The sequence below is a fragment of the Macaca mulatta genome, chromosome 16 (genome assembly GCF_049350105.2).
Source record: "Macaca mulatta isolate MMU2019108-1 chromosome 16, T2T-MMU8v2.0, whole genome shotgun sequence".
Taxonomy (NCBI): Eukaryota; Metazoa; Chordata; class Mammalia; order Primates; family Cercopithecidae; genus Macaca; species Macaca mulatta.
In genome coordinates, this window is record NC_133421.1 from 71603228 (window position 1) to 71630229 (window position 27002).

The window sequence follows — 27002 nt, forward strand, 5'->3', positions numbered from 1 at the left end:
TTATCAAAATGATGAAAAATAATGTGTTGGTGAGGATGTGGAGAAAACTTTTACACTGTTGGTATTATTACAGCCATTATGGAAAACTATATGGAGGTTTCCCAAAAAATTAAAAATAGAACTATCATATGATCCAGCGACACTATTTCTGGACATATATTGAGTAACTGAAATCAGTATATCAAAGACTTATTTGCACTTCCATGTTCATCTCAGCATTATGCACAATCGCTGAGATAATGGAATCAACCTGTGTCCACCAATGGATGAATGGATAAAGAAAATGTGGTAAACATATACAATGGATACTATTCAGCCTTAAAAAAGAATTTCTGTCATTTGTGACAACATGAATGAACTTGGAGGACATACTAAGTGAAAAAAGCCAGGCACAGAAAGACACATACCACATGATCTCACTTATATGTGGAATCTTAAAACGTCAAACTCATATAAGTAGACAGTAGAATAGTGCTTAGAGGCTGGGAAGGGACGGGGCAGGTCGGAGATGGAGGATGGGGAGATGCTGTTCAAAGGGTACAAGGTTCAGTCAGACAAAAGCAGCAAGTTTCTGAGATCTATTGCATAGTGTGGTGACCATAGCTAATAATAATATATAGTATATCTCAAAACTGCTAAGAGTAAATTTCAAATGTCTCACCATAAAAAACGTTAAATGAGGTGATGGGTATGTTAAGCTTGACTTAGTCATTTCATATTACATACATATATTAAAATATCACATTGTACCCCATTAAATATTTACAATTATGATTTGTCTATATATTTAATAATAAATAAAAATCAAAATAAAATATTAAAGAATGCCTACAAAGCAAGGTTTAAGATATAAATGAACACAGTAGTATCACGGAAGGGATTAAATATTGTAATATTTATTGAGCACTACGTATATATTTTTGAACTCCCACAACCCTGGAAGAATGAGAAAATCGAAACTCAGCATAAATATTTTGCCCAACTGCATACAATAAATACATAGGAAAAACAAACACAGAATAAAACCAAACCCACCAAATTATCTCTTTCAAAAGGAAACGACAGTCTCCTAAAAGGCAACCCGAGACAAATTTCAGCAAAGCCGTGGGACACATGGCCTTCGAGCTGCTGTCCATTATTGAGTAGCAGAAGCCAGGAAGGATGGAATGTTTTAGAAGAAAGGGGTCGGGGGTCGGGGTGTTCAAAGGATGGACTGAAGATAAAATTGAACTGGGGGTCAGACCATGGCGGGATAGCGCACCGGAGAATGAACAGCGGTTAGGGAAGAGTGGCGAGCGGGTGGCAAGGACGGAGGGCGGAGTCGAGGCCCGGGCTCCGGGAGGAAAGCGCACGGACAGGAGCCCCCGCCGCTCGAGTGCAGCGCTCGGCGGCCAGCCTCGTGAGGTCACAGGCCCTTATGAGGTGGGGCAGGCGGGCGCGGCCGCAGCGCCTTTCAGTCGGCGAGGAGGCGGTGTTGAGTTCAGCCGCTCCCTCACGGCCCCGGAGCCCCTGGGCGGTAGCGGTGGCCGTGACAGCACCGGCTCCACGGCCGCTAGGGTCCTCTGCCCGCTCCGACCGGGGCGCTCGGTGGGCGGAGCGTCGGGCTCGGTCAGGTGACCGCGGGGGCGGGGCCGCGCTGCGCGGGAGCCTGAGAAGGCTGCGGAGCGAGAGCCGCGCCTCCGGAGGGGACCCAGGGGCTGACGGCAGAGAGCGCGGGGGCCTGGAGACAAGAGGGAGGGAGGGCAGCTTGGGCCGGTAGTGGGACCCTCGGGGGACAGAGGTGGGGAGGGGAGGCGAGACCCCTTGAGGAGTTGGGAGGGGAGCCTTCGAGGTGGAGAGTGGAGAATGCAGTAGGGTGCGAGGGAGGAAGGCGAACAGTGGTGGGGCTGGGTGAAGGAAGGTTCCCGAAAGGAACCGTGAGGGGACCGAGTGGGACAAAGGAGCAGAGTGAAGGGTGACTGGGACTGATCAGGTGGTTCCTCAGAAATGGTGGTCGTTGTAGAAGGCTGGCGGTCCCGGGTGTTGGTTCACTTCCCTGCTCCTTCAGCGTGAGGCAGAGACCTCTATTAGGGCACCCATTTCCATCCTGCGGGTCGTTCGCGCACTAGCTTACAGGTCCTCTTTCTTCCCGTAGAAGTCGTTGGCTTCATAAGGCCAGGGTCTATGGGAAGCCACCTCAGCGCGGGTTCTTGGAAGAGGTGGAGGTTCATTCAACGTTTGTTACACAAATACGAAAACAGGGTGATGAGTGTTTGAACGTTCGTGAATGGCAGTGGCTGCGATGGAGTTGTGTATGCAGTTGGTGTTAATGACGTTTTCAGTCCCTCTAGCGAGGGAAAAGCGAGCGAGTGGGGCGGCTTGTGAGGGAAATGTGGCATGAAAGAGGAAAGTATTTTGTGAAGGGATGTCATACAGAGTCACACTTCAGTGAAGCCGCCTTTGTTTTTCTCATCTTAAACCGTCACAGCCCTATTTTCCCCTCAGTTACTACCTTATTTCTCTTAATAGCAGAACTCTCTCTCTCTCTATATATATTTGTTGTTGTTGTTCATTGCTGTATTCCTAGAGCCTGGGAGAGAACCTAGTTCATACTAAGCATGCAGACATATACGTTGAATTCATGGATAGAAAGGTGAATGGATAGATGACTGGAGAAGAGGGATACGACTTCCTCCATTTCTCTTGATTTGTTCCTGCAAATTCACAGATAGAAGATAGGATTGAAACAGCTGAGAAACAATTATATTGTCAGAGTTACAGGGAATAGACTTTCTAAGTTAATTTTTTCTTTTAAGTTTGGAGAGGCTTATGCGGTACCTGATTCATCCAGCAAATTAAGACCTGCCAACTTTTTTATAATCTGGTCAATAAATTACAGAACAATTGTTCCTTTCAAGATTTATTCAAAACGTATCAACTCTGCTTAATTAAGCACTCTGATGATTTAAGAACTCTTGGTGAGCGGCCGGGCGCAGTGGCTCACGCCTGTAATCCCAGCACTTTGGAAGGCTGAGACGGGCGGATCACGAGGTCAAGAGATCGAGACCATCCCGGCTAACACAGTGAAACCCCGTCTCTACTAAAAATATAAAAAAATTAGCCGGCTGTGGTGGCGGGTGCCTGTAGTCCCAGCTACTCGGGAGGCTGAGGCAGGAGGATGGCATGAACCCGGGAGGCAGAGCTTGCAGTGAGCTGAGATCAAGCCACTGCACTCCAGCCTGGGCGACAGAGCGAGACTCCGTCTCAAAAAAACCCCCAAAAAACAAAAAACAAAAAACAAGAACTCTTGATGAGTAGCTTAGTAGGAAGGGAATTAGTTCATTCATCCCTCTCTCCCTCTCTTTTCGCCTCCCTCCATCCCTTCCCTCCTTTCCTTTACTCTTTCCTTCATTGTATATATACCATTGTATTTGATACTATGAGAAATAATTTTAAGAATGATAAGTTACCAGTCCCAGTTCTTTATAAATTTGGCTATAGTTGGTATAGGAGCTATACATATGAAAATTAAATACAAGGCAAATGATTACTGTCAGTTAAATAGTGAAGACAAGAATAGTGAAGACATTAAGTGCTGTGCACAGTAGTTTAGGGGTAAAGATTCAACTGGTTGGAGAAGATCTAGAAGAGATTACATAGGATGGGTTACTGGGGAGACCTGCATTTTTTTTTTTTTTTTTTGAGACGGAGTCTTGCTCTGTCACCCAGGCTGGAGTGCAGTGGCCGGATCTCAGCTCACTGCAAGCTCCGCCTCCCGGGTTTACGCCATTCTCCTGCCTCAGCCTCCCGAGTAGCTGGGACTACAGGCGCCCGCCACCTCGCCCGGCTATTTTTTTTTGTATTTTTTAGTAGAGACGGGGTTTCACCGTGTTAGCCGGGATCGTCTCTCGATCTCCTGACCTCGTGATCCGCCCGTCTCGGCCTCCCAAAGTGCTGGGATTACAGGCTTGAGCCACCGCGCCTGGCCTGAGACCTGCATGTTTTTCAGATATTTTCTGAGATGGGTAGTTTCAATGTGCTTCTATTTTATTTTAACATATTTTGAATTCCAGGAATGTTGGACATATCACATTGAAAAATAATGACTATTAACATACGTCAGAAATAAATAAAAATGATTTTAAGTACTCTGTCTTCGTTAGAATATTAATACTTGCAGCTAAACTTTACAAGAAAAAGACATGATTATAACTAGCAGTGTAATATAATGTAATATGGCTGGCACTGTGATAAATTAGCTCATCCAATGTAACTCAGATGTGAGTTGAAAATGTGAAAATTTGAGGAATTTCTAAGTGTTGGTTATCACTTTTGCATAATGTGATAGTCTTTGATTTGAAGTGAGGCTACACCATCTTTTCTTTCTTTTTGTTTTTGATTCAGTCTTGCACCCAGGTTGGAGTGCAGTGGTGTGATCTTGGCCCACTGCAATCTCTACCTCCCGGCTTCAAGCAGTTCTGTGCCTCAGCCTCCTGAGTAGCTGGGATTATAGGCGCGTGCCACCACACTCGGCTAATTTTTGTATTTTTAGTGGAGATGGGGTTTCATCATCTTGGCCAGGCTGGTCTTGAACTCCTGACCTCGTGATCCATCTCCCTTGGCCTCCCAAAGTGCTGGGATTACAGGTGTGAGTCACCATGCCTGGCTTTTTTTTTTTTTTTTTTTTTTTTTTTGAGATGGTCTTGCTGTATATCCCAGGCTGGAGTGCAGGGGTGCGATCTTGGCTCACTGCAATCTCCAGCTCCCGGATACAAGCGATTCTCCTGCCTCAGCCTCCTGAGTAGCTGGGATTACAGGCGCATGTCACCACCCCCAACTAATTGATTTGTATTTTTATTAGTGACAGAGTTTCACCATGTTGGCCAGGATGGTCTCGATTTCTTGACCTCGTGATCCGCCCGCCTCAGCCTCCCAAAGTGCTGGGATTACAGACGTGAGCCACTGCACCTGGCCCACAACATCTTTTGTTTGCAGTAGCATTGTTTTGAGAGGCAATGTTCTATGGGACTGAAGACCACAGGCTTGGAGTTAAATTGTCTGAATTCAAATTCTGTCTCCACTATTTGCTGGCTGTGTGATCTTGGGAAACTTGATCTCTTCAAGTCTTTATCATATTTAGCACACAGTGAGCATGCAGTAACATGAGTGATTACTACTGTCTTAGCAGTTCTGCTTCTCAGGGTTTATTTAAATAAACAGATGTACTTGGATTTCTTTGCTTTGTATGCCATTTGAAACTGGATTTCTCCTCATACCACAAAAGATAAAGTTAAGGAACTGGATGATCTGTGATTTATAGTCTACTAACTGCTTTTTCTAGTGTTTGCCCACATATCTGTGTTGGTGAAATACTGTGTATCATACCCTAAGTCAGTGTTACATTGAAGAGATAACTTCAGGTAGGTAAATATAATTGCTTAAGTGTCCTAAACAAGCATATGATTTTTTCTTTCTCTTTTTTTTTGGCAGGAAATCCTTTTGTACTATTGCTCATTCATACTTGTTCATCAAAGCCTGGATTCTTTAAGGACAGAATTTACCTCTAAACAGAAAGATGGAAACTAACATACATTTATTCTGCCAGGTATTTAAAACAGTTTCTAAAGATTTCTTCTTTTTAAAATTAGTTTATATTACCTCATATTCATGATCAGTAAGCAAATTCATAGAGTAATAGTTATAAGGAACTGGCTGAATAACTGAGATGACTTTTGAGTCATTTTAGTGAACATATATTGAACTCCCATCCCAACAACCCATATAATACTGAGAGATCTTCTGTGGTGTACAATGAGAGTATTTTGGTGGATAAGTTTTGTGGAGATCAAAAGGGTTAAACTTACATGAGAGGTTGTAGATAATGTAATTAATGATGTGAGAGTATAACCAAAAAATAATGTAGAGGACATCAAATTTCTTTAGCCATCTTATCTGTGCTTCAGATTTTTATGCCCTTCTGTCTTTTTAGATGCCTCCGCCTCTTTTTTTTTTTTTTTGCTAGTATTCTGTCAAATAAGACAAATTTTTTCAAATAAAAACAAATCTGGACTTAGTAAGCAGAGACTTTATTCAAAATAATTATTGCAAGGGAAGAAAGGGACTATTGAAATTGGAAGAGGAGGAGGACTATTGCAATGGGAAGAATGCTGTGACTCTAAGATCTGCAGGTGTCTCAAGGGTTGGGCAGGAGTTTTCTTTTATAGAGAGAGGCTGGAAAGAACCAGGTGTGGGGAAACGGGATGAAACAGTAGAATGATTATATAAGTAAATTGGAGAGTATTTTATCATGAAGTCAGTCTATTTTGTTCTGATTATCAGTAGGGATAAAACAATTCAGCTAATAATTTATGATGCAAAGAAAGGGAATTTTGAGGGCGTGTGTCTTGCATTGTCATAAGTAAACAAGGGGGGCATTCCAGAGTCTTACCTAAGTCATATGGGGAGGGGTGGTTTACAGTAAGCCATTTTCCAGAACACAAAAGGGTGGGGGGATTCCTTTAACCCTCACTGTTTTCTGGGAGTTTAGGGCTCAAGTGAAATTCAGCATTGTCAATTGAGAGTCCTAATCTTTTAAATTTATCCTTGTAGAAGATCTGACGCTACTGTGTAAAACATATACCTATAATATAGTCTGAAAAATAATCTCAGAGACTTGAAAAGTGCTGAGATATGTACTTTATATCACATATATACACATATATACATTTAAAGTTTACCTTTTTATACTTACTACTTTGTTGATTTTGCCCTTATAAAATGATTTTGAAGATGAATTCTTAAAAATTAATATTAAAGTATCATACCAGTTTGTTTTCCTTAGACTGTGTAATTTATACTTCCCAGATGGCTTACCTTTTACTACAGTGTTTCCAAGATTCTTTTCTTCTTCTGTGTCAAAACCTTCTCCTCACTCTTCGTGTTCATTCACTTGGCCTTTGGTAACAGGTTTTTCTGTCTTTTTAGATTTCCTACCCCTTTTCCCCCTCTGCTTTCTATTTTGGGTCATTTTTTTCAATCTCTTTAGGAATCCGTTCATCGTTTGTAATACACATCTCATCAAGGCAGCAAATCGAATTGCCTTTTTGAAACAATCTAAAGGTATGCCTTTGTTATAAGACAAATGATGCAGAGTCTAAAAGTCACTGAAATAGTTCTGCTAATTTCCATCCTGTGGAAATAGAGATTCTCTCTAAACTTTCTTGGTAATCTTTATAAATTGTCTGTGTGATCTTCAGGGTCAACTTTGGGTTCAGAGGCTCAGGACTAATACACCTTTGATCGACTGGATGCTGCCAGGTGTCTTAAGCAAACAGCCAAATTTCAGGAGAGAATATTTCCAACTGCATTCCTCTTTTTCTAAACATGTTTATTGTCACCAAGTGGTGAAGTCTGGGCTTTTAGTGTACCTGTTACCTGAATAGTATATGTTGTACCCAACAGGTAGTTTTTCATCCTTCACTTCCCTGCCCCCTCTCCACTTCTGAATCTCTATCACTCTATATGCCTTTTTGGATCCATAGCTTAGCTCCCATTTATAAATGAGAATATGTGGCATTTGTTTTTTTGTTCCTGAGTTACTTCACTTAGGATAATGGCCTCCAGTTTCATCCAAGTTGCTGCAAAAGACATTATTTTGTTCTTTTTTATGGATGAGTAGTATTCCATAGTATATATACCACATTTTCTTTAACCTCTCATCAGTTGATGGACACTTAGGTTGGTTCCATACCTTTGGTATTGTGAATTGTGCTGAGATAAACATATATGTTAGGTGTTTTTGTTTTTGTTTTTTTCTGATACAATGACTTTTTTTTTCCCTTTGGGTAGGTACCCAGTAGTGGGATTGCTGGATTGAATGATAGATCAACCTTTATTTATTTGAGAAATCTCCATATTGTTTTCTGTGGAAATTATACTAATTTACATTCCCACTAGCAGCATATAAATTTTCCCTTTTCATTCCATCTGCACCAACATCTATTGTTTTTTGACTTGTTAATAATGGCCATTCTGGCTGGGGTAAGGTGATATCTCACTGTGGTTTTAATTTGCATTTCCCTGGTGATTGGTGATGTTGAGCATTTTTCATATATTTGTTGACTGTATATCTTCTTTTGAGAAATATCTGTTCAGGTTATTTTCCCACTTTTTAATGGGAGTACTTGTGGTTTTTCTGCTGATTTGTTTGAATTCCTTGTAAATTCTATATATTAGTCCTTTGTTGGATGTATAGTGTGCAAATATTTTCTCCCATTCTGTTGGTTGTCTGTTTACTGTGTTGATTATTATTTTTGCCCTAAAATCCTCTGTGCTTTAGCTATTTACTTCTCCTTCCCCCATCTCCTGGCAAACACTGGTTTTTTACCATCTCCATAGTTTTGCCTTTTCCAGAATGTTGTATAGTTGGAGTTATACAATATGGAACCATTCAGGTCGGGCTTTTTTCACTTAATGTGTGTTTAAAGTTTTAAAATGTATTTTCAAGACCTGATAGATCGTTTCTTTTTAGCACTAAATAATATCCCATTCTCTACATTTAACACAGTTTACTTATTAATTACTGAAGGACATCTTGATTGCTTTCAAGTTTTAGTAATTATGAGTACAGCTGCTATAAACATCCAATTGTAGGTTTTTATGTGGAAATAAAGTTTCAACTTGTTTGAGTAAATACCAACAAGTACAATAGTTAAATTGTATGGTAAAAGCATGTTTAGTTTTGTAAGAAACTGCCAAACTGTCTTCCAAAGTGGTCGTACCATTTTGCATTCCCATCGGCAATGATGAGAGTTCTTGCTTCACATCCTTGTCAGCATTTGTTGTTGTCAGTGTTTTGGATTATTGCCATTCTTTTTCCTTAATTGAGTTTTTTATTATTATTTTAAATTGACAAATAATAATTGTGTGTATTTATGGGGCATAATGTAGTATTTTGATCTATGTATACATTATAGAAATAGTTGATCTAGCTATTAACATATTCATTACCAACTTATTTTTTTGTGGTAAGAACATAAACAATATTTTAGTGATTTTGAAGTATATATTATTTATTAACCATGTTCACCATACAATGCATTAGATCACTAAAAGTTGTTCCTCCAGTCTAACTGAAACTCTGTACCCTTTGATCAATGTCTTCCCATTCCCCATCCCTCTTCCTCCTTCAAACCCCTCCACCCCACAACCTCTGATAACCATCTTTCTACTCCCTGTTTCTATGAGAACAACATTTTTAGATTTCACATGTAAGTGAGATCATATAGTGTTTGTCTTTCTGTGCCTCTTATTTTGCTTAGCATAATGTCTTCCAGTTCTATCCATGTTATGGTGAATGACAGAGTTTCCTTCTTTTTAAAAGCTGTATAGTATTCATTTGTGTATATTCACCACATTTTCTTCATGTATCCATTTGTTGATGGACACTTAGGTTATTTTATATCTTGGCTATTGTGAATAATGCTGAAATGAATATGGGAGTTGAAATGAATAATTTCAATTCCTTTGGATATGTACCCAGAAATGGGATTGCTGGATCATGTGGTAATTCTGTTTTTAGGTTTTGAGGAACCTCCATACTGTTTTCTAGAATGGCTGTACTAACATTCATACCAACAGTGTGCAGATGTTCCCTTTTCTCCACATCCTTGCCAACACTTGTTTCCTTTGTCTTTTTGATAATAGCTATTCTAACAGAATATCTAACAGAATAGTGTGAGATGATATCTCATTGTGGTTTTATTTTGCATTTCCCTAATAATTAGTGATATTGAGCATTTTTTCACAAACCTGTAGGCCATTTGTATGTCTTCTTTTGAGAATGTCTGTTCAGATCCTTCACACATTTTTTAATTGGATAGTTTGTTTTCTTGCTTGAATTGAGTTCCCTATGTAATTTGGGTATAAACCCCTTAACCCCTTAACAGATGTAGGGTTTGCAAATATTTTCTCCCCTTCTGTGGGTTGTTTCTCCCCTGTTGATTGTTTCCCTTGCTGTATAGAAGCTTTTTAGTTTCATATAATCCCATTTTCCATTTTTGCTTTTGTTGCCTGTGCTTATAGAGTCTTATCCAACAAATCATTCCCCAGACCAATGTGGTAGAGCTTTTCCCCCATCTTCTTGTAACTTTACAGTTTTAGGTCTTGTGTTTAAATATTTAATGCATTTTAAATTTATTTTTGTATATGGTGTGAGATGATGTCCCAATTTCATTTTTCTTCAGGGGATATCCAGTTTTCCCAATGCCATTTATTGAAGAGACTGTTCTTTCCCCATTGTATGTACTTGGCACCTTTGTTGAAAATCAGCTGAATGTAAATATTTGGAAAATTTCTAGGCTTTCTATCCTGTCCTATTGGTTGGTGTGTCTGTTTTTATGCCAGTAACATTCTGTTTTGATTACTATAGCTTTATAATTGTTTTGAAATTAGGAAGTGTGATGCCTCCAACTTTGTTCTTTTTGCTTAAAATTCCTTTGGCTGTATGGGGTGTTTTCTGGTTCCATATGAATTTTGGAATTTTTTGATTTCTGTGAAAAATGACATTGGAATTTTGAGAGAAATTGCATTGAATCTGTGAACAGCATTGGATAGTATGGACATTTAAACAATATTAATTTTTTGAATCCATGAACTTGGGCTATTTTCTCATTTATTTGTGTCTTCTTCAGTTTCTTTTATCAAAGTTTTATAGTTTTTTTTGTTAAAATTTCATCATTCTAACAGGTCTATAATGGTGTTTCCTTTTAATTTGCAGTTCCCTAATCCCATTATAATTTTGAGCTTCTTTTCATGTCATTATTTACCATGTTTGTGTACATCTTCTTTGGTGAGGTATCTGTTCAAGTCTTTAGCTCATTTTAAAATTGAGTTCTTTTTTATTATGTTTTAAGAGTTCTTTGTGTATTTTGGATAACAGTTATTTATCAGATATGTCTTTTGAAAACATTTTCTCCCAGTCTGTGACTTCTCCTTCCATTGTCTTGATATGGTATCTTTCACAGAGCAGAAGCTTTTAATTTAAATGAAGTTTAACTTACTGATTATTTTTTTCATGGATCATGGCTTTGGTTTGTATCTAAAATCGAGTTAATTTTTATAATAAAAATACTACTTTGCAAAGAGTATGATAAACTTTTGTACCTTGCTTGGCAAAGAGTATGATAATCTTTTGTACCTTGATACCTTAAGAGCTAGATCCAGGCCGGGAGAGGTAGCTCATGCCTGTAGTCCTAGCACATTGGGAGGCTGAGGTGGGAGGACTGCTTGAGCTCAGAAGTTTGAGACCAGCCTTGGCAATGTAGAGAGACCTCATCTCTACAAATAATAAAAAAATTAGCCAGGCGTGATGGTGCATGTCTGTGGTCTCAGCTTCTCAGGAGGCTGAGGTGGGAGAATTGCTTGAGCCTGGGAGGTCAAGGCAGCAGTGAGCCATGATTGCACTACTGCACTCCACCCTAGGCAACAAAAAGAGACGCTGTCTCAAAAAAAGAAAAATTGCTAGATTAAATAACTGTTAGATATATTAATACATGATGTTCATTTTATAGCTGTATAGTGCACTATGGAAAATTGGAGTTATTTAGAGTATGTACTGAATCTGGAAAAATAATACACTAGTGAGTAAAACCTTTTTCATCAAAATTCTCTTCGGTAGCACTATTTGAGAAAGAATATCGATCTAAAATTAATGATTTGACCCAGAATTTCATATTTAATATGTATGTGCAAAGATGACATGCTTGATTGTAGCTCTTATATTCCCCAGGCAGAGGAAAATATTGACTTCTTAGATGATGGCTCTAATTCTTTTGCAACTGGCTTGCCATCAGGAACTATTAACCACAAGAAATACATCAAGTTTTCTAAAACAATAGAGAAGAAAATTTCACCGGAAGTTAGGAGTTTGAGCCCAGAATATAAAAAAATGTAAGTTAAAAACTCTGAACTTACTTTATTGAATTATTCTTTTGCAAGTTAAGAGTGCCAAAACGTAGCTTATGTGTTCTCATAATGTACTGTGTGTATAGGATCATACATATTTGTGGTCATTCTTTCAGTAGCATAATTTTAACTCCTAAATAGCTGTTCTTACATTTTTTCTGACTTCTCTCGCAACCATGTGGAAGTCTATAGGCTTCCATGTTGTCTAAGTCGGTTCTCACATTGTTTTAAATAACTACTTGAGACTAGGTAATTTATAAAGAAAAGAGGTTTAATTGTTCATGGTTCTGCAGACATTACAGGAAGCAAGGCTGGGGAAGCCTCAGGAAACTTAGAGTCATGGTGGAAGGGGACGGGGGAGCAAGCACACCTTCACAAGGCCAGCAGGAGAGAGAATGAAGGGGGAAGTGCCACATACTTTTAAACAAACAGATTTCATGAGAACTCACTCAGTATCATGAGAACAGCAAGTGGGAAATCTGCCTCCATGATCCAGTCACTTCCTACCAGGTCTCTCCCCCAACATTGGGGATTACAATTCAACTTGAGATTTGGGTAGGGACACAGAGTCAAACTGTATCACATGTGGAAGCCTATAAGGAAGCTATAAGCTAACTGGAATCATAGGATTCTAGTTAGAGGAGAACAATTATCCATATGTCTGTTAAGTTTGTCTTAAAGAGAATTTAAGAAGGAAACAGAAAGTTCTTTCCTCTTGGCTTGACTTTGTGCCTTCCATGAAATTAAGATATTTGAATCTTTTTTTTTTTTTTAGATAGCGTCTCACTCTGTCACCCAGGCTGGAGTGCAGTGGTGCAACCATGGCTCACTGCAACCTTCATCTCCTGGGTTCAAGTGATTCTTCTGCCTCAGCCTCCTGAATAGCTGGGACTACAGGTGCACGCCATCACACTCGGCCTTTTTTTTTTTTTTTGAGATGGAATCTCACTCTGTTGCCCAGGCTGGAGTGCAGTGGCACGATCTTGGCTCACCGAAAGCTCCACCTCCCGGGTTCAAGCCATTCTCCTGCCTCAGCCTCCCGAGTAGCTGGGATTACAGGCGATCACTACCATGTGTGGCTAATTTTTTGTATTTTTAGTAGAGACGGGTTTTCCCTGTATTAGCCATGATGGTCTCGATCTCCTGACCTTGTGATCCGCCTACCTCGGCCTCCCAAAGTGCTGGGATTACAGGCATTGAGCCACTGCGCCTGGCCAAGCTATTTGAATCTTTTAGCAGTTCTTTCTTGTATGCTGCATTGCCTGGTTGCCTTTTGTTAGTTATAGAAGTTCTAGCATTTTATATGCATGTAGGAGAAATGCTCAATCTGTATTTATTATTATTTATAAAATGACTGAAAAATAAAAAAAGTACAAAAGCCTCTGGGAAAACATTCAGAGCTTATGTCACTTTATCTTTAACTAAATGCTCATCTTACCTGTTGGTGAAACTGGAAATTACCTACACATTATGATTGGAGAGGCACCTAAATAAAAATCTCCTCTACCATCCAGAAATCTGTATTTCACTTTTATTTAATCTAACGTTTTCACCACTACTTCTGTTTGGTAGATGGTAAAAGATGAAGCAATTATTTCTAGAAGACTACGATAAAACTTGTTACCTAGGAAGAAAAGGAAGGTCGTGGAAGCATCCCTTTATCTTCTTCCATTAGCATTGTTCAAGATAGGTTAGCACTGTGGAAAGCACATGCCTCAAAAGAATGGGGTACAGTGCATGTTTTCCCTTGTAAGTGCGAGCGAAACAATGGGTACACATGGACATACAGAGTAGAATAATAGACATTGGGACTACAAAAGGGAGGAGGGGTGAGGGTTGAATTTTGTGCTGGGTACACTGAAAGCCTAAACTCACCACAATGCCTATGTGCATGTGAGAAATCTGCACTTGCGCCCTCTAAATATATAAAAATAAAAAAAAATTAAAAATGGGGTACGGGACAAATGTTTTTACTTATTCATTAGGTATACCAAATCATCCTTATTCTATGAAATGTGTGAAGCAGCTCATAATTAAAAAATACACTTATACTTTTGTTTACCTAAATAAGGAAACTGAAGCAAAATTAATATAAGTAGAGAGTTTGTTTGGGTCCAGGTTGAGGACTGCAGCCTGGGAAACACTTGGGAGGTACTCTGGAGAACAAAGGAGAGGTTCAAGTTTTTAAGAAAAAAGGTACCAATCAGGAGATGGGTTGATTACAAAAGTTGTTTTTCAGGAATTCTCACTGGTTTACAGAAATAACATTGATTAGTGATTGGCTATACAGTGCTGAACTGTAATGTATGAATTATGGTATCCAGTGTATGGCATTGTTAGGTTAATTTGTGGCTACTTGGTGACAGTCTAGAGTCCACATAGCAGGCAACTTTGAAATAATTGCTTAGCTCAAGGGGATGTGAGACAGTGACTGCTATCTCATTTTAATGCCTCTTTGGGCCTGATAATTTAAAGAGGCCTTACATTCATCAGATAAAAATTTTATTTTCTTTATCATTTTTTGAAAAAAGGTGAAAGATCAAAAGTCATGTAATGGAGTGGAAGTCATGATTATACTAGAAATAAGAAGGCTCAACTTCAATAAGGATATATGGGGTATATAAAGCACCAGTAAACTGCAAGTTGCAATTCATTAATGGGTCATGAAATCAGTTTAGGAGGTCACTACTAGTTTTTTTTTTTTTTTTTTTTCTTTTTTGAGGAAGGAGTTTACTCTGTCACCCTGACTGGAGTGCAGTGGCATGATCATAGCTCATCACAGCCTGGACCTCCTGGGCTTAAGGGATTCTCCTGCCTCAGACTCCTGAGTAGCTAGGATTACAGGTGTGCACCACCACGCCTGGCTAATTTTTAAATTTTTTGGAGAGGTGGGGTCTCACTATATTGCCCAGGCTGGTCTTGAACTCCTGGCCTGAAGCAGTCCTCCCAGTTTGGCCTCCCAAAGTGCTGGGATTACAGGTGAGAGCCACTGCAGCTGGTTTACTACTAGTTTTTTTTTTTTTTTTCCAATAAATAAGTTAGAATAGAATTGAAAACATTAGAGTGCTTTTCCCTCCTCCTCTCTCTCCCTTGCTTTCTACTGCACCTCTTCTCTCTGTGTATGTATATTGTACCTCAATAGAAAATGTACTTTTGACTGTAGGTCATAGGCAAAATAGTTGAAAGTCCTTGCTTTGAGACTAGAGGACTGCAGAGGGATCTAATCATTTGGCAGCTTCAGGGAAGTGAAGAGCAAAGTATGGAGGTTCACAGGGTATGAATTTGGGAGATTGGATTTAAAGGGATAGTGTGTCAAAAAAGCAAGATACTTTTTCTTGGAGAAATAAGTCAGAAAAAAAGGAGCAGGGTATGCCGTAAATACATATAATTTTATTTGTCAATTAAAAAATAAATTTAAGAAACAGAATAAATACATGTAATTTTATCTATCAACTTAAAATAAATAAATAAAATTGGAAGAAAAGGCCAAGGTACTTGCTAAGAAAGGGGAGTGGCATGAATTATAATTTTTTTTTTTTATGTCACAATTTTGCTTAGGGCTGAGTTCACCTGAAGCTCTCATAGATATAGTCTAGTTAGTCTCTGTCCTGAGGAGTTGTTCTTGAAATTTAAGTCTACCCTGGATTACTTGAAGCACACATAAGAGTATGTGTCTTCTCTTCTAAAATTTAATTCAAATGTAATTCATAATTACATTTTATCTTATTGTTGTATAGTTTATGGCAGTGGTCTCCAGCCTTTTTGGCACTAGGGACTGGTTTCATGGAAGCTATTTTTTTCCACAGACAAGGGGATGGGGAGGAGGCAGGGGTGGTTTCTGGATGAAACTGTTCTACCTCAGAAGATCATCAGGCATTAGATTCTCATAAGGAGGCACAACCTAGATCGCTTGCATGCACAGTTCACAATAGGGTTTGTGCCCCTATGAGAACCTAATGCTGCCGCTAATCTGACAGGAGGTGGAGCTCAGGTAGTAATGCTTCCTCTCCAGCCACTTACCTCCTACTGTGTGGACCAGTTTTGGTTCACGGCCCAGAGGTTGGGGAACCCTGGTTTATGGAATGTTTGTGTTATGAAAGGTCTTGAGATCGCACCACTGTGCTTTTAGCCTGGGTGACAGAGCAAGACTCTGTCTCAAAAAAAAAAAAAAAAATTTTGACAGTCCAATAAGAGGAAAAAGGAGAAAGAAGAGAAACAATAAGAAAGAAGAATGTTGATTAAAAAGAAGTTCAGCTTCTAATGCCCAAACTTTAGTCTTGAAATACCATTTCTTATTAAAAGGCTCTTTAGAAAAATGCTGATTGCATGTCTGTGAAAGGAAATGTACAGTAAGCCTGGAACATCTTGTCTTCCGGAGATAAGGAAACTATTAATAAAAAAGACTGCTACCAGGGCATCATCAGAAGGACTCAAGAGCCTACTTGAAGAGGCTCCCACCTTTTCCTATAAAAGATGAGAAAATTGGAGCATCAATAAGTATAATAATTTCAGGGAATTAAACTGCATCAAATACATTTAAGTCTATGTGTTCAAAATGGTATAAAATTATTTTGTCATTTTTAGAGGTTACAAGTGAGCCAAGTCTTTGTTATGAAAAGTGGTAAATAAAGGAAAACAATAGAGCAATTATCTTGCCTTTCTTTCTTCTTTTTCTAAATCAGTTGAATCTCTCTATATCTTGCCATTCTATATGAAACTGTACCACTGGGCAACCAAATAGTACATGAGAGAAAGTTTCTATTTGTAGAAGTATTCTAGTAGCCAGGCATGGTGGTGTGTGCTTATAGTTCAGTACTCAGGAGGCTGAGGTGGGACAATCACTTGAGCCTGGGAGTTTGAAACTGTAGTGTGTGCTATAATCACACCTGTGGATAGTTACTGCACTCCAGTCTGGGCAACTTAGCAAGATCCCATCTCTACACACAGAAAAAAGAAATATTCTAACTAATGATTGAAGGAATGATGGATTTATAATATAACCACTTTGCAGTCTCTCATGATTTATTATTTTTATTTTTATTTATTTATTTTTGAGACAGAGTCTTGCCCTGTCACCTAGGCTGGAGTGCAGTGGTGCAATCTTGGCTCACAACCTCTGCCTCCCAGGTTCAAGCAATTCTCCTGCCTCAGCCTCCTGAGTAGCTGGAACTACAGCCATGCACCACCACACCTGGCTAATTTTTGTATTATTATTATTTTTTTTTTTGTAGAGACAGGGTTTCACCATATTGTCCAGGCTAGTCTTGAACTCCTGACCTCAGGTGATTTGCCCACCTTGGCTTCCCAAAGTGCTGGGATTACAGGCGTGAGCCACCATGCCCAGCCAGTCCCTCATGATTTACTAGATCTAGTTATTATTTATAAGTAGCTGCTAATACCACAAGTAGCCAACTGGACATTATGTGCTTCCTGATGGAATAACATCACCATCACCACCTAGAGAGTGGTTTTGCATCTCCCTCAACTATTGAACTTTAATATGTTCAAGCGTGTAGAATCCTATAGCCATGGTGATACAATCAGCATAATCCTGACTGTGGAAAATCTACAAGACAAATGACCTAGTAATAATAATTATAATGATAGTAAAAGGTATAGAAGGAGAACTTATAGATGAAAAGAAGTTAAAAAGACATTTCAGTCAACTGTGATGCTGGGATTTTATTGAGTCCTGATGCAAAATGTTAAGAAGTTTTATGAAATTTATGAGACAACTGGAAATGTGAATGCTGCCTGTATATTTGATGGTATTAAGAAATTGTTAATTTTTAGCTGTCATATGGTGTTTTTTGTTTTGTTTTGTTTTGTTTTTGAGATGGAGTCATGCTGTGTCACCCAGGTTGGAGTACAGTGACTCGATCTCAGCTCACTTCCCAGGTTCAAGTGATTCTTGTGCCTCAGCCTCCTGAGTAGCTGGGACTACAGGCGTGTGTCACCATGTCTATTTTTTTTTTTTTTTTTTTTTTTTGGTATTTTTAGTAGAGATGGGGTTTCATCATGTTGGCTAGGCTGGTCTTGAACTTCTGACCTCAAGAAATCTGTTCAGCTTGGCCTCCCAGAGTGCTGGGATTACAGGTATGCGCCACCACACCCAGCCCAATCTCTACAAAAAAAGACACCTTGTAGAGATTTCTATTAAAATCTTTACAGATGAAATAATATACTGTGATTTCTTTCAAAAATAATAAGGGATGGGAACAGGGATGGGATATAGATGGAATAGGATTGGCCACTGTTGAAACTGGGTGATGGAATTCTGTATATTTTTGTATATGTTAGAAAGTTTCCATAATTAAAATTTGAAAAGAATAAGAAAAAGCAAAAAGAAATTCAAGAGTGATTCCAATTTCTGTGTCATTTAGATTTGAAACGTCAGTATTCCTTTGTGGAGAAGAAAAGTCCTCTGATTTTTCAGTAGGAAAAAAAGGTGGGAGAAAGAGTTTACAAGTACAACAGCACAGTAAAAGAACTGAGGTAAATAAAGATTTGGAAATTTTTCTTTTACCTTCAAGTGTTTTCCTTAGCCCTCAAGCATTCCCTTATATTTTTTAGTCCAAGTGTTGAAATGTCACAGTCTTAAATATTACTACCTCCTCTTGCTCCTTGTCTTCTCTTCTTCATTCTCCTTTTCCTTCTTCTTAAAAAAAAAAAAAAAAAAAAAAAAAAGAACAAGGAATCTTTCAGGAGCTTATGAAAAATTTGCCTTTTTTTCTATTAAACTTATTTTTTTGTCTTTTTTACTGTGCTCTCTGCTAACATTTTTGCTTTTTTAACAGGAACACTAGGTGTTCTTTTTTTTTTTTTTTTTTTTTGAGACGGAGTCTCGCTCTGTCACCCAGGCTGGAGTGCAGTGGCGCGATATCCGCTCACTGCAAGCTCCACTGCCTCCCGGGTTCACACCATTCTCCTGCCTCAGCCTCCAGAGAAGCTGGGACTACAGGTGCCCACCACCACCCCCGGCTAATTTTTTGTATTTTTAGTAGAGACGGGGTTTCACCGTGTTCGCCAGGATGGTCTCGATCTCCTGACCTCGTGATCTGCCCGCCTTGGCCTCCCAAAGTGCTGGGATTACAGGCGTGAGCCACTGTGCCCGGCCAACCCTAGGTGTTCTTTGGTTTGTGGCAACATAACTCCCATCTCTGCCTCCATCTTCCCATGAGTCTTCACATGGCTTTTTTTTCCTGTGTCTGTATCTCATCTCCTTCTTCCTTTCTCTTACAAGCATGCCTGTCATTGTATATTTCATTTCAAGATCTTAACTTTATTACATCTGCAAAGACATTTTCTCCAAATAAGGTGACATTCACAGTTTCAGATATTAGAACATGGAATATCTTTTTGTGTTGTCGCTCACTATGATATATTTAGAGGTATATTTCCTTTTCTCCCCTCTGTCTTAGTATTTGCTGTGCTTCTTAAATCTGAGAATGCGTGCCTTTCTTCAATTCTGGAAAATTCTAATATATTTATCTTTTAGAATATTTCCCCTCTTTCAATCTCTTTACTGTCCCTTTGTATCTTCTATTAGATGTGTATTAGATTTTGTCATCCGTTCTCTATATTCTTTAACATTGCTTCATATTTTTCATCTATTCTGTCTCTCGATTTTGTTCTTGGTAATTTCTCCCCATCTTCTCTCTAGTTCACTTATTCTTTATCTAGCTGAATCTAATCCACAGTTTAACCTTTCCTTTGGGATTTTAATTTCAGTGATTCTATTTTTTACCTCCAGAAATTTTATTTGATGGTTCTTAAAATATGCCGTGTGTCATGTTTTTTGCTCATATTCTATAGTTATTTCAAGATTGGTATCTGATCAATTCACTATACGAAATTCTTGGGGGATCTAAATGTTGTGTTTGTTGTTTTGTCTGATTCTCACTCATGTTAACTTGTTCTTTGGGTGTTATATATATTTTGTACATTCTTTCATATATAGTTGATCTAAATCTGTGGGAATTTTTAATTTGCCCTTCTTCAAGAGAATTTTTAAAAAGATAATTTGCTTTTGCTTTTTCCTTTGCCATGCGCTTCAGAAGTGTTACAAATCAGAGGTCATTTTAAATGAAGTTTTTGGTTTCTGTTTCCCTGGCCCATATATTTGGTGTAGATTTGACTTCCAAACTCATATATGTAGAGTTATGATTATGACTAATCAGGAGGAATAGTCTTCCTTTTTTTCCAACCTGGAGCTGGGATGGAGACATGTTTTAATCATATTTTTTCATTAGGGGATAAGTTTTTTCCTTCCCCACTCTTGCTGAAAACATTGTCTTTTAAAGGTTTTGGTTCTGTGTGGCATCTCAGTACCAATTCCTGTCAATCTTGTGTAATGTGAGAGTCTTTTTTCCACATCTTGCATGGTCATTAAAACTCAGTGCTCAGGGTTCCATGTAAAATTGAAGACACCTATAATTAGAATTCTCATTTTTCTAAAGTGCTACTTTCCTCTCCACCTAGCTGCTTGCCTTTTTGGAATCGTGTTTATACATGCAATCTTAAGTGGATAATTTGCTCAATGATAGAGATAATCAAAAACAAAATTACCTGTGTCATTTGAATAACTGTGTTGATTCTCCACGTTGCACTTAAGTCAAAGCCTTTATATATAGCCTAGAGTCTGATGACTGAGTCTTCTTGTTCTCTCTATACCATAGGTTTTCCCTGCTTTGTAAAATCCATTACTATATATTGACCAACTATTAATGACATGATTAAGTGCATACTTAAGAAAACCATGGCTTTGCAAAAGAACATTGTATAGTTTATTTAAATTTTACTTTATATTAAATGTAATTTAATTACAAAAGGCAATTTTACACCAGAAGCATAATTAATGAGGAACCAAGGTATGATTAATTATCTTTTAAGAGTTTTATCATCCAAGAATGCTGAATTACCAGTGTGACCTCAGGCACTAACATACTTGCATTTGGCTCTAGATTATCCCTCCTTTTCTGAAGCTGTCAAAGGAGAAGGTGACTAGGAAAGAAAACTCTTTATGCAAGTTGCCGAATCAGTACAGCCTTCACAAGACTTCATCACCTCTTTGTACATCTTCCTCAATTACTCGGTATTTAAATCCTTGTACTCTGTTTCTTGAAGGTTGGGTTCAGACTTGAGTGTTTCTTTCCAGAATCATTTATCCCTTCCACATAAAGAATATCAAGTAGTTTATGCTAACTATGCTCTTAGGATTGTGTAGAGATAAGAGCACTGTATATGGAATTGGAAGACTTAGATTTGAGTCCTGATTGACCTCACATACTTAGACTTTTGTAAAATTTACATCTCTGGGCATCACTTTCCACATCTGTATAAGGATCTTGTACTAAATGGACTCTTAAGATGTCTTCCAACACTAACATTATATGATTTCAGTTATTTACATGTTACAGTATTAGATAAATCATCTTTTCCAGACATTTTACTGATAAGTGATGGAATCTGAGATTCTTTGGCTGTTTAAAGATGTTCTTGTTTGCTTTATTATAATAACTTCCTTAAAAATTTGCTGTGACTCGTACTGAGAATAGGAAAAATTGGACCACAGTCAAAGGATAGTGGGTCATGGGCACTATTTACAGACTAGGGTAAATTCTGCTTTATAGAAAAATATCTCAAAAAGAAATAAGGTGGGACTTCTGACGTGAAGAATACGGAATTTTCCTTAACTTGGACAGTTCTTCAAGAAAGGTGCTTATGAATCTCAGACTATTGGTAGGTTTGCTAATATTTTAAAATGGAATTTGCATATTTTCATTGCCACTTTCTAATATGACTGTTTCTTTGACAGGGAAAAGGAAATGCTATCTAACCTCTACATGACATTATATGATGAAGTAACCCATGGATATTTATACTCACAAGAATTAAGTGGTAATAAGAGGTTCTAAAATTTCTTGAATACATTTCCTTATTATGTGCTTTTTAGGAATTGTTTCAGCAGTTAGTGCCTCTTCATCTAATTCTAATGGCTTATGGTATCAACTAATAATACATGATATGCAAATGCTGCGGGCTGTGAGGAAGCAAAAGTGGATAGTTTAATCCATAAATATCTTTGGTTGTATTGGTTAAGATAGGTAAAATATAATATGTAGCTTATACTAGTTCAAGTGTATTTTTTGGAAAAATGTCTGCATATTACATCCCATGGATAAATTAGTAAGTGCTGGAGTCACTGGTATCACTGGAATTTATTCTTTGGTATCTTAAGGCTTATACTACCCTTCACGCTTTCATGACACTGACCTCTCCCATATCTTGGGCTTCTCGTTTATACCTGTGGAATAATTTCTCATAGTTTTCCTTTTACCTTAACTCTGGTTGTCATATTGTGTATCTTAGTGTCCAAATGGGTGACTCATACTGCTGTAGCTTCACACTTTCAAAACCAATTATTTTACCTTGATTCCCCTGACCAACACTGATGGCCACAAATTGCACATTGTCATTATGTGAAAATCTCAGACTTTAATGTCTTATTCTTCACTCACAATCTCTTATGCTTCCAGCTCTTTTTATTTAGAATTTTATTTCCTTGACCTCTCCATTTGGTGCCACTATGATTGTACGATTTCCAACCTCAGCTGCCCTTAGCACCAGTTGGTATTCACTTTAAGTTTTGGTGTGATCTCTCCTGTTTCCTTTGGTCCCTATTCCAAACCTTCACTACTCTCCTCAATACTCAATTATGTCACCTATCCAACTTTAAACATTTAAAAATGTTTTACTTAATTAAAGTTAAAACTTGCTAGTCTGAAATCTATGAAACTTAATCTTTTCTGCCCTGTTTCTTTTGAAAAAAATTTTATTTTGGTAAGAATATTTAACATGAGATCTACCCTCTTAACAGATTGTAAAAATGTAGGTTATTCTTATCTATAGGCATAATATTGTACAGTATTTCTACAGAACTTATTCATCTTATGTAACTGAAATTTTGTACTCACCCATTAGCAACTCACTATTTCCTCATACCCCCTGTTCCTGGCAACTGCAATTCTATTCTTTGTTCCATAAGTTTGACTATTTTCGATGCTTTATATAATTGGAATTCTGTAGTATTTGTCCTTCTTTAACTGGCTTATTTCACTTAGCATAATGTCCTTCAGATTCATTCATGTTATTACATATGACAGGATTTTCTTCTTTTTAAAGGCTGAATGATATTCTATTATATGTATATAACATACTTTTCCCCCCCTTATTTATCTGACATTTAGGTTGTTTCCACAGATATTTAGATTGTTTTCCATAGGCTGGCTATTGTGAATAGTACTGCAGTGAACAGGGGAGTACTACTGTCTCTTCAAAATCCTGATTTTAATTCTTTTGGCTAAATATCCAGAAGTGGGATTATTGGATCATGTGGCTTTGCTTTTTCGTAGAGAGTTAGTAAAGGCTATTGGGAAGCTTCCTAAACTCCTTGATATTCCTACCTACAAACAACATTCATGTCCTTTCATCTTGTCTCATTGGAAAAGGTGCCCTTTCACCAGACTAATCCTTTTGTTTCTTGATTTTCTTCTGCTTTCTCAAGGTCTATGCTTTGCTAAATTTATACTCAGTGCTTTTCAGAAAAGCTTTTTGAAGGAGTTGTTTTCATTAGTTGCTGAATTTTCTCACTTCCCATTTCATGGAAATCTGGCTTCCACCTCCAAAATTCTACTAAAACTTATTAAAGTCATTATTATCAACTCTTTAGTCATTATTTTGTGTTTATCACTGTCAGGGCTGGGTGAGGTGGCTCATGCCTGTATTCCCCGCACTTCGGAAGGCCAATGTGGGAGGATCATTTGAGACCAGGAGTTCAAGACCAGCCTGAGCAATATAGTGAGATTCCATCTCTACAAAAAATCATAAAAACAAAAAATTAGTTGGGCATGTTGGCACACAGCTGTAGTCCTAGCTACTGGAGAGGCTGAGGTGGGAGGATTGTTTAAGCCCAGGATTTCGAGACAGGAGTTTGAGACTGCAGTGAGCCATGATTGCACTACTGCATTCCAGCCTGGGCAGCAGGGAAACTCTGGCTCTAAAAAGACAAACAAAAACATCACTATCATCGATTGCCTCTTTTCTGAAAATATAGTATCCACTGAACCAAAAAATTCAGTTCAATAGACTTTTTTTGAGAATTTCTTCTTAATTAGGCACTGGAAACAGAAGAATGAAAAATCTTGCTTTGTAGAAGCTGACAGTTTAGTGAGGGATATTGACATGCAAGCAATCATAATACCAAGGGCTTTGACTGAGATACATAGTAAGTGCTATGGGAACACAGAGGAAAAATTTACTATTCCCAGGGCAAGTTGTGGAAGCCTTTGCCTGTGTGCCCTTGTGCGACTTTTCTGACAGTTTCTGAAAGTTCTTTAGGAAACAGATTGAAAGATTTGAATATTTAAAGATTGAAGAGGGTGGGGTAAAAAAGAAAGAAGTTTGAAAGGCTGAAAATACAGATTTGCTCCCCTTTCTTTTAGTGATTATTATTTTTTTGAAAGATAGTTGGGGGAATAAGGATAATTATTCTTTTTGATTAATTAACTAACTGTTTTGTTATGTCTGTGCAGCACTTCATAAAGCCTGTAAAATTTTTAGTAAAATTCGAAGTGGTAAGATTTATGTGAATGATCTTCCAGTGATCCTCGGCATCTTGAGAATTTCTATAAGTGATTTAGAAATGCGACAGGCACTAAAGACTATTGATATTGATGGTAAGTTTTATCTTTTCAGTATTAGTTTAAGGGTCTGCAATCATAAATATGTTTGTCAGATTAATTACAAATGATAAGAAAGCTAAACCTTGAAATATATTATAAAAACATCATTTTTGGTCATATTATATATTATGAAACATTTTTATATGTTACAAAAACATTGCTTACAATAATGATATTGAAAATTGGCCTCAGGTTTATGTAATTGGATTGATTAATTACTAGACTGGATTATGACATATTCTCATTATTGTTCCACGCATGGTCTAATCTTATTTAGTTATGTAATTTAAATAATATAATAAGTACTTGACCTAACCACCCAAAATAAAAAGTAGGACCTTGTCAATAATTTACATCTAACCGTAAACTTTACTAAGCAACCTATTATTCTGTTTTCCCCAACCTGAGGTAAGAATTATCTTGAATCCTATATTCATTATTCTCTTATTTTTCTGTTCAAATAGTATTATTGTTATGGATAGGTATTTTTGTAAAATAGTTCAAAAATTTTAGTTGTTTAAAAAACTTTAGTAAAAAGTTTTTCATGCTGTATATAATCTTTTGTTTTCTTAATATTATATGACTAAGATTTATTCATATTGTTGTAAATGTGACTAAGATTTATTCATATTGTTGTATACTGCTTTTTTTTTAATGCTCCTGCCATCCTTGAATTGATCAGCCTTTAAAAATTATGGTTGTTCTAATAGATATACGGTTATTATCTGATTGTGGTTTTAATTTGCATTTCCTGAATGATTAAATAATGTTGAATATCTTTTCATGTGCTCGTTTGCCATTTGTATATTTTTTGCCCATTGAAAAATTGTGTTCTTATTATTGTATTTTGAGATTATTTATATATTCTGAATATAAGTCTTTTACTGGATATGTGATTCGTAGATATTTTATTCCATTCTGTGGCTTGACTTTTTATTCTCTTAAGAATGTTTTTAGAAAAGGAAAAGTTCATACTTTTGATGAAGTCCAGTCTACAATTTTTCTTTTATGAATTGCTTTTGATATCTTATCTGAAAGATCTTTGCCAACCCAAAGTCACAACAATATCAGAAAACAAGTCAAAGTAGTTCATTAAAATTTGGACAGATGTTTCACTGCTTTTGAAAGAAAGGAGAACCCACCCTCAAGTTGTTACACTGAAGAAGCGGAGATAGACAACTTGACAGACTTTTCAGTGCTGGAGAAAGTGCTTCTGTGGTACGGAAGTGAGAACAACCAAGCCTTGTCATTTCCTCTGCAGACGATTGGAAGCCCTTAAGTATTCCTCTGTAGGCTATTTCTGCTCAGATGACATTAAATTGAAATATAGATTTATACTTGTTTTCTTCATAACATAGATAACATCACTGATGTAAATAAACCCTGTCAAAGTTGGGCTCATTTGCTTCATGACAGGAGAAAATGAATTCATAGTTATTTAACTTGAAGACTCTTGAAGAACTACAAATATAAAAATTAGTCGAGCAAAGAGCACTGCTGTATCTACAGTACTAGTCCCATAGCATTCTTATTACTGCTGGAACACTATTTACTACCTAATTATAATATGTAAATTTTTTTCTGGTAAATATTCTTTTTACATTCTATATATGTCTACTGCTCTGTGTATAGATAATAGTATTCTAATGTCATTAGTTAATTCTATTTACATTTTTAGTTGCCATTTTTATCTTATGTTCTTAGGGAGTTTGCTAATAATGTTTGCTGATGGAGTTTTTTTTTCCCTTCTGTTTTGGAATCATTTTTATAGTTAATGGAATGCTGGATTTTTCAAATTTCCTTAAAGCTGTGGCTGATGTTTCTTATATGGTCTCTCAGAATCCAGGTAAAAAAGACTTCTTCAAAAGTATAGAAGATAATAATTTTGTAACTGATTTTGGGGTTGGGAGGGGTGGTATTTAATATATGAATTAATTTATATTTTACAGAATCTCCCACTAGCGTAGGCTGAGAAAAATTAGATATGAATTTTGTCATAAAAGTCATTACAAAACCTGGCTCAAACTGCCCCAATATTCTAACATTCTATCTCTAATCTCTAGTTTTTCCTGCACATTAACTGCTAGACTAATTCTCTTAAAATACTATTTTCACCATGTCATCTTCCTGCTCAAGAATTTGGATGCTCTTCCTATTATCAAATGAGTCTAGGCCAAACTCTCATGCTTAGCCTCTTCATCCCTTCATAATTTTGTTCACCACTCTTCCCTTTATCACAGTACCTTTCCCAGGCAAGAACCCCATACTCCGATTAGTCATAAATCTTCATACATGCCAAAATAATTCTTACTCCCA

At 37.4% G+C, this 27002-nt stretch overlaps 1 protein-coding gene across 8 annotated transcripts in view; it reads left to right on the forward strand.

Moving 5' to 3' along the window:
* Positions 1–1635: 1635 nt before the first annotated feature.
* Positions 1636–27002, forward strand: part of EFCAB13 (EF-hand calcium binding domain 13) — a 120574-nt gene continuing 95207 nt past the window's right edge. For 2 of the 8 annotated variants that reach the window (XR_013407037.1, XM_077972303.1), the window contains exons 1-9: positions 1636–1755; positions 2135–2204; positions 2796–2957; positions 5470–5584; positions 11768–11928; positions 18327–18438; positions 20907–21037; positions 21761–21843; positions 24537–24680. Coding sequence is in view for 7 of the 8 variants with exons in the window: in XM_077972303.1 (XP_077828429.1) it covers positions 5555–5584; positions 11768–11928; positions 18327–18438; positions 20907–21037; positions 21761–21843; positions 24537–24680 (661 nt within the window). In the remaining variant the exon portion in view is untranslated. Of the gene's footprint in view, positions 1756–2134; positions 2205–2795; positions 2958–5412; positions 5585–11767; positions 11929–18326; positions 18439–20906; positions 21038–21760; positions 21844–24536; positions 24681–26457; positions 26533–27002 lie in introns of those variants that run through there. The other 6 variants (XM_077972304.1, XM_077972306.1, XM_077972300.1 and 3 more) reach the window with 4 other exon arrangements.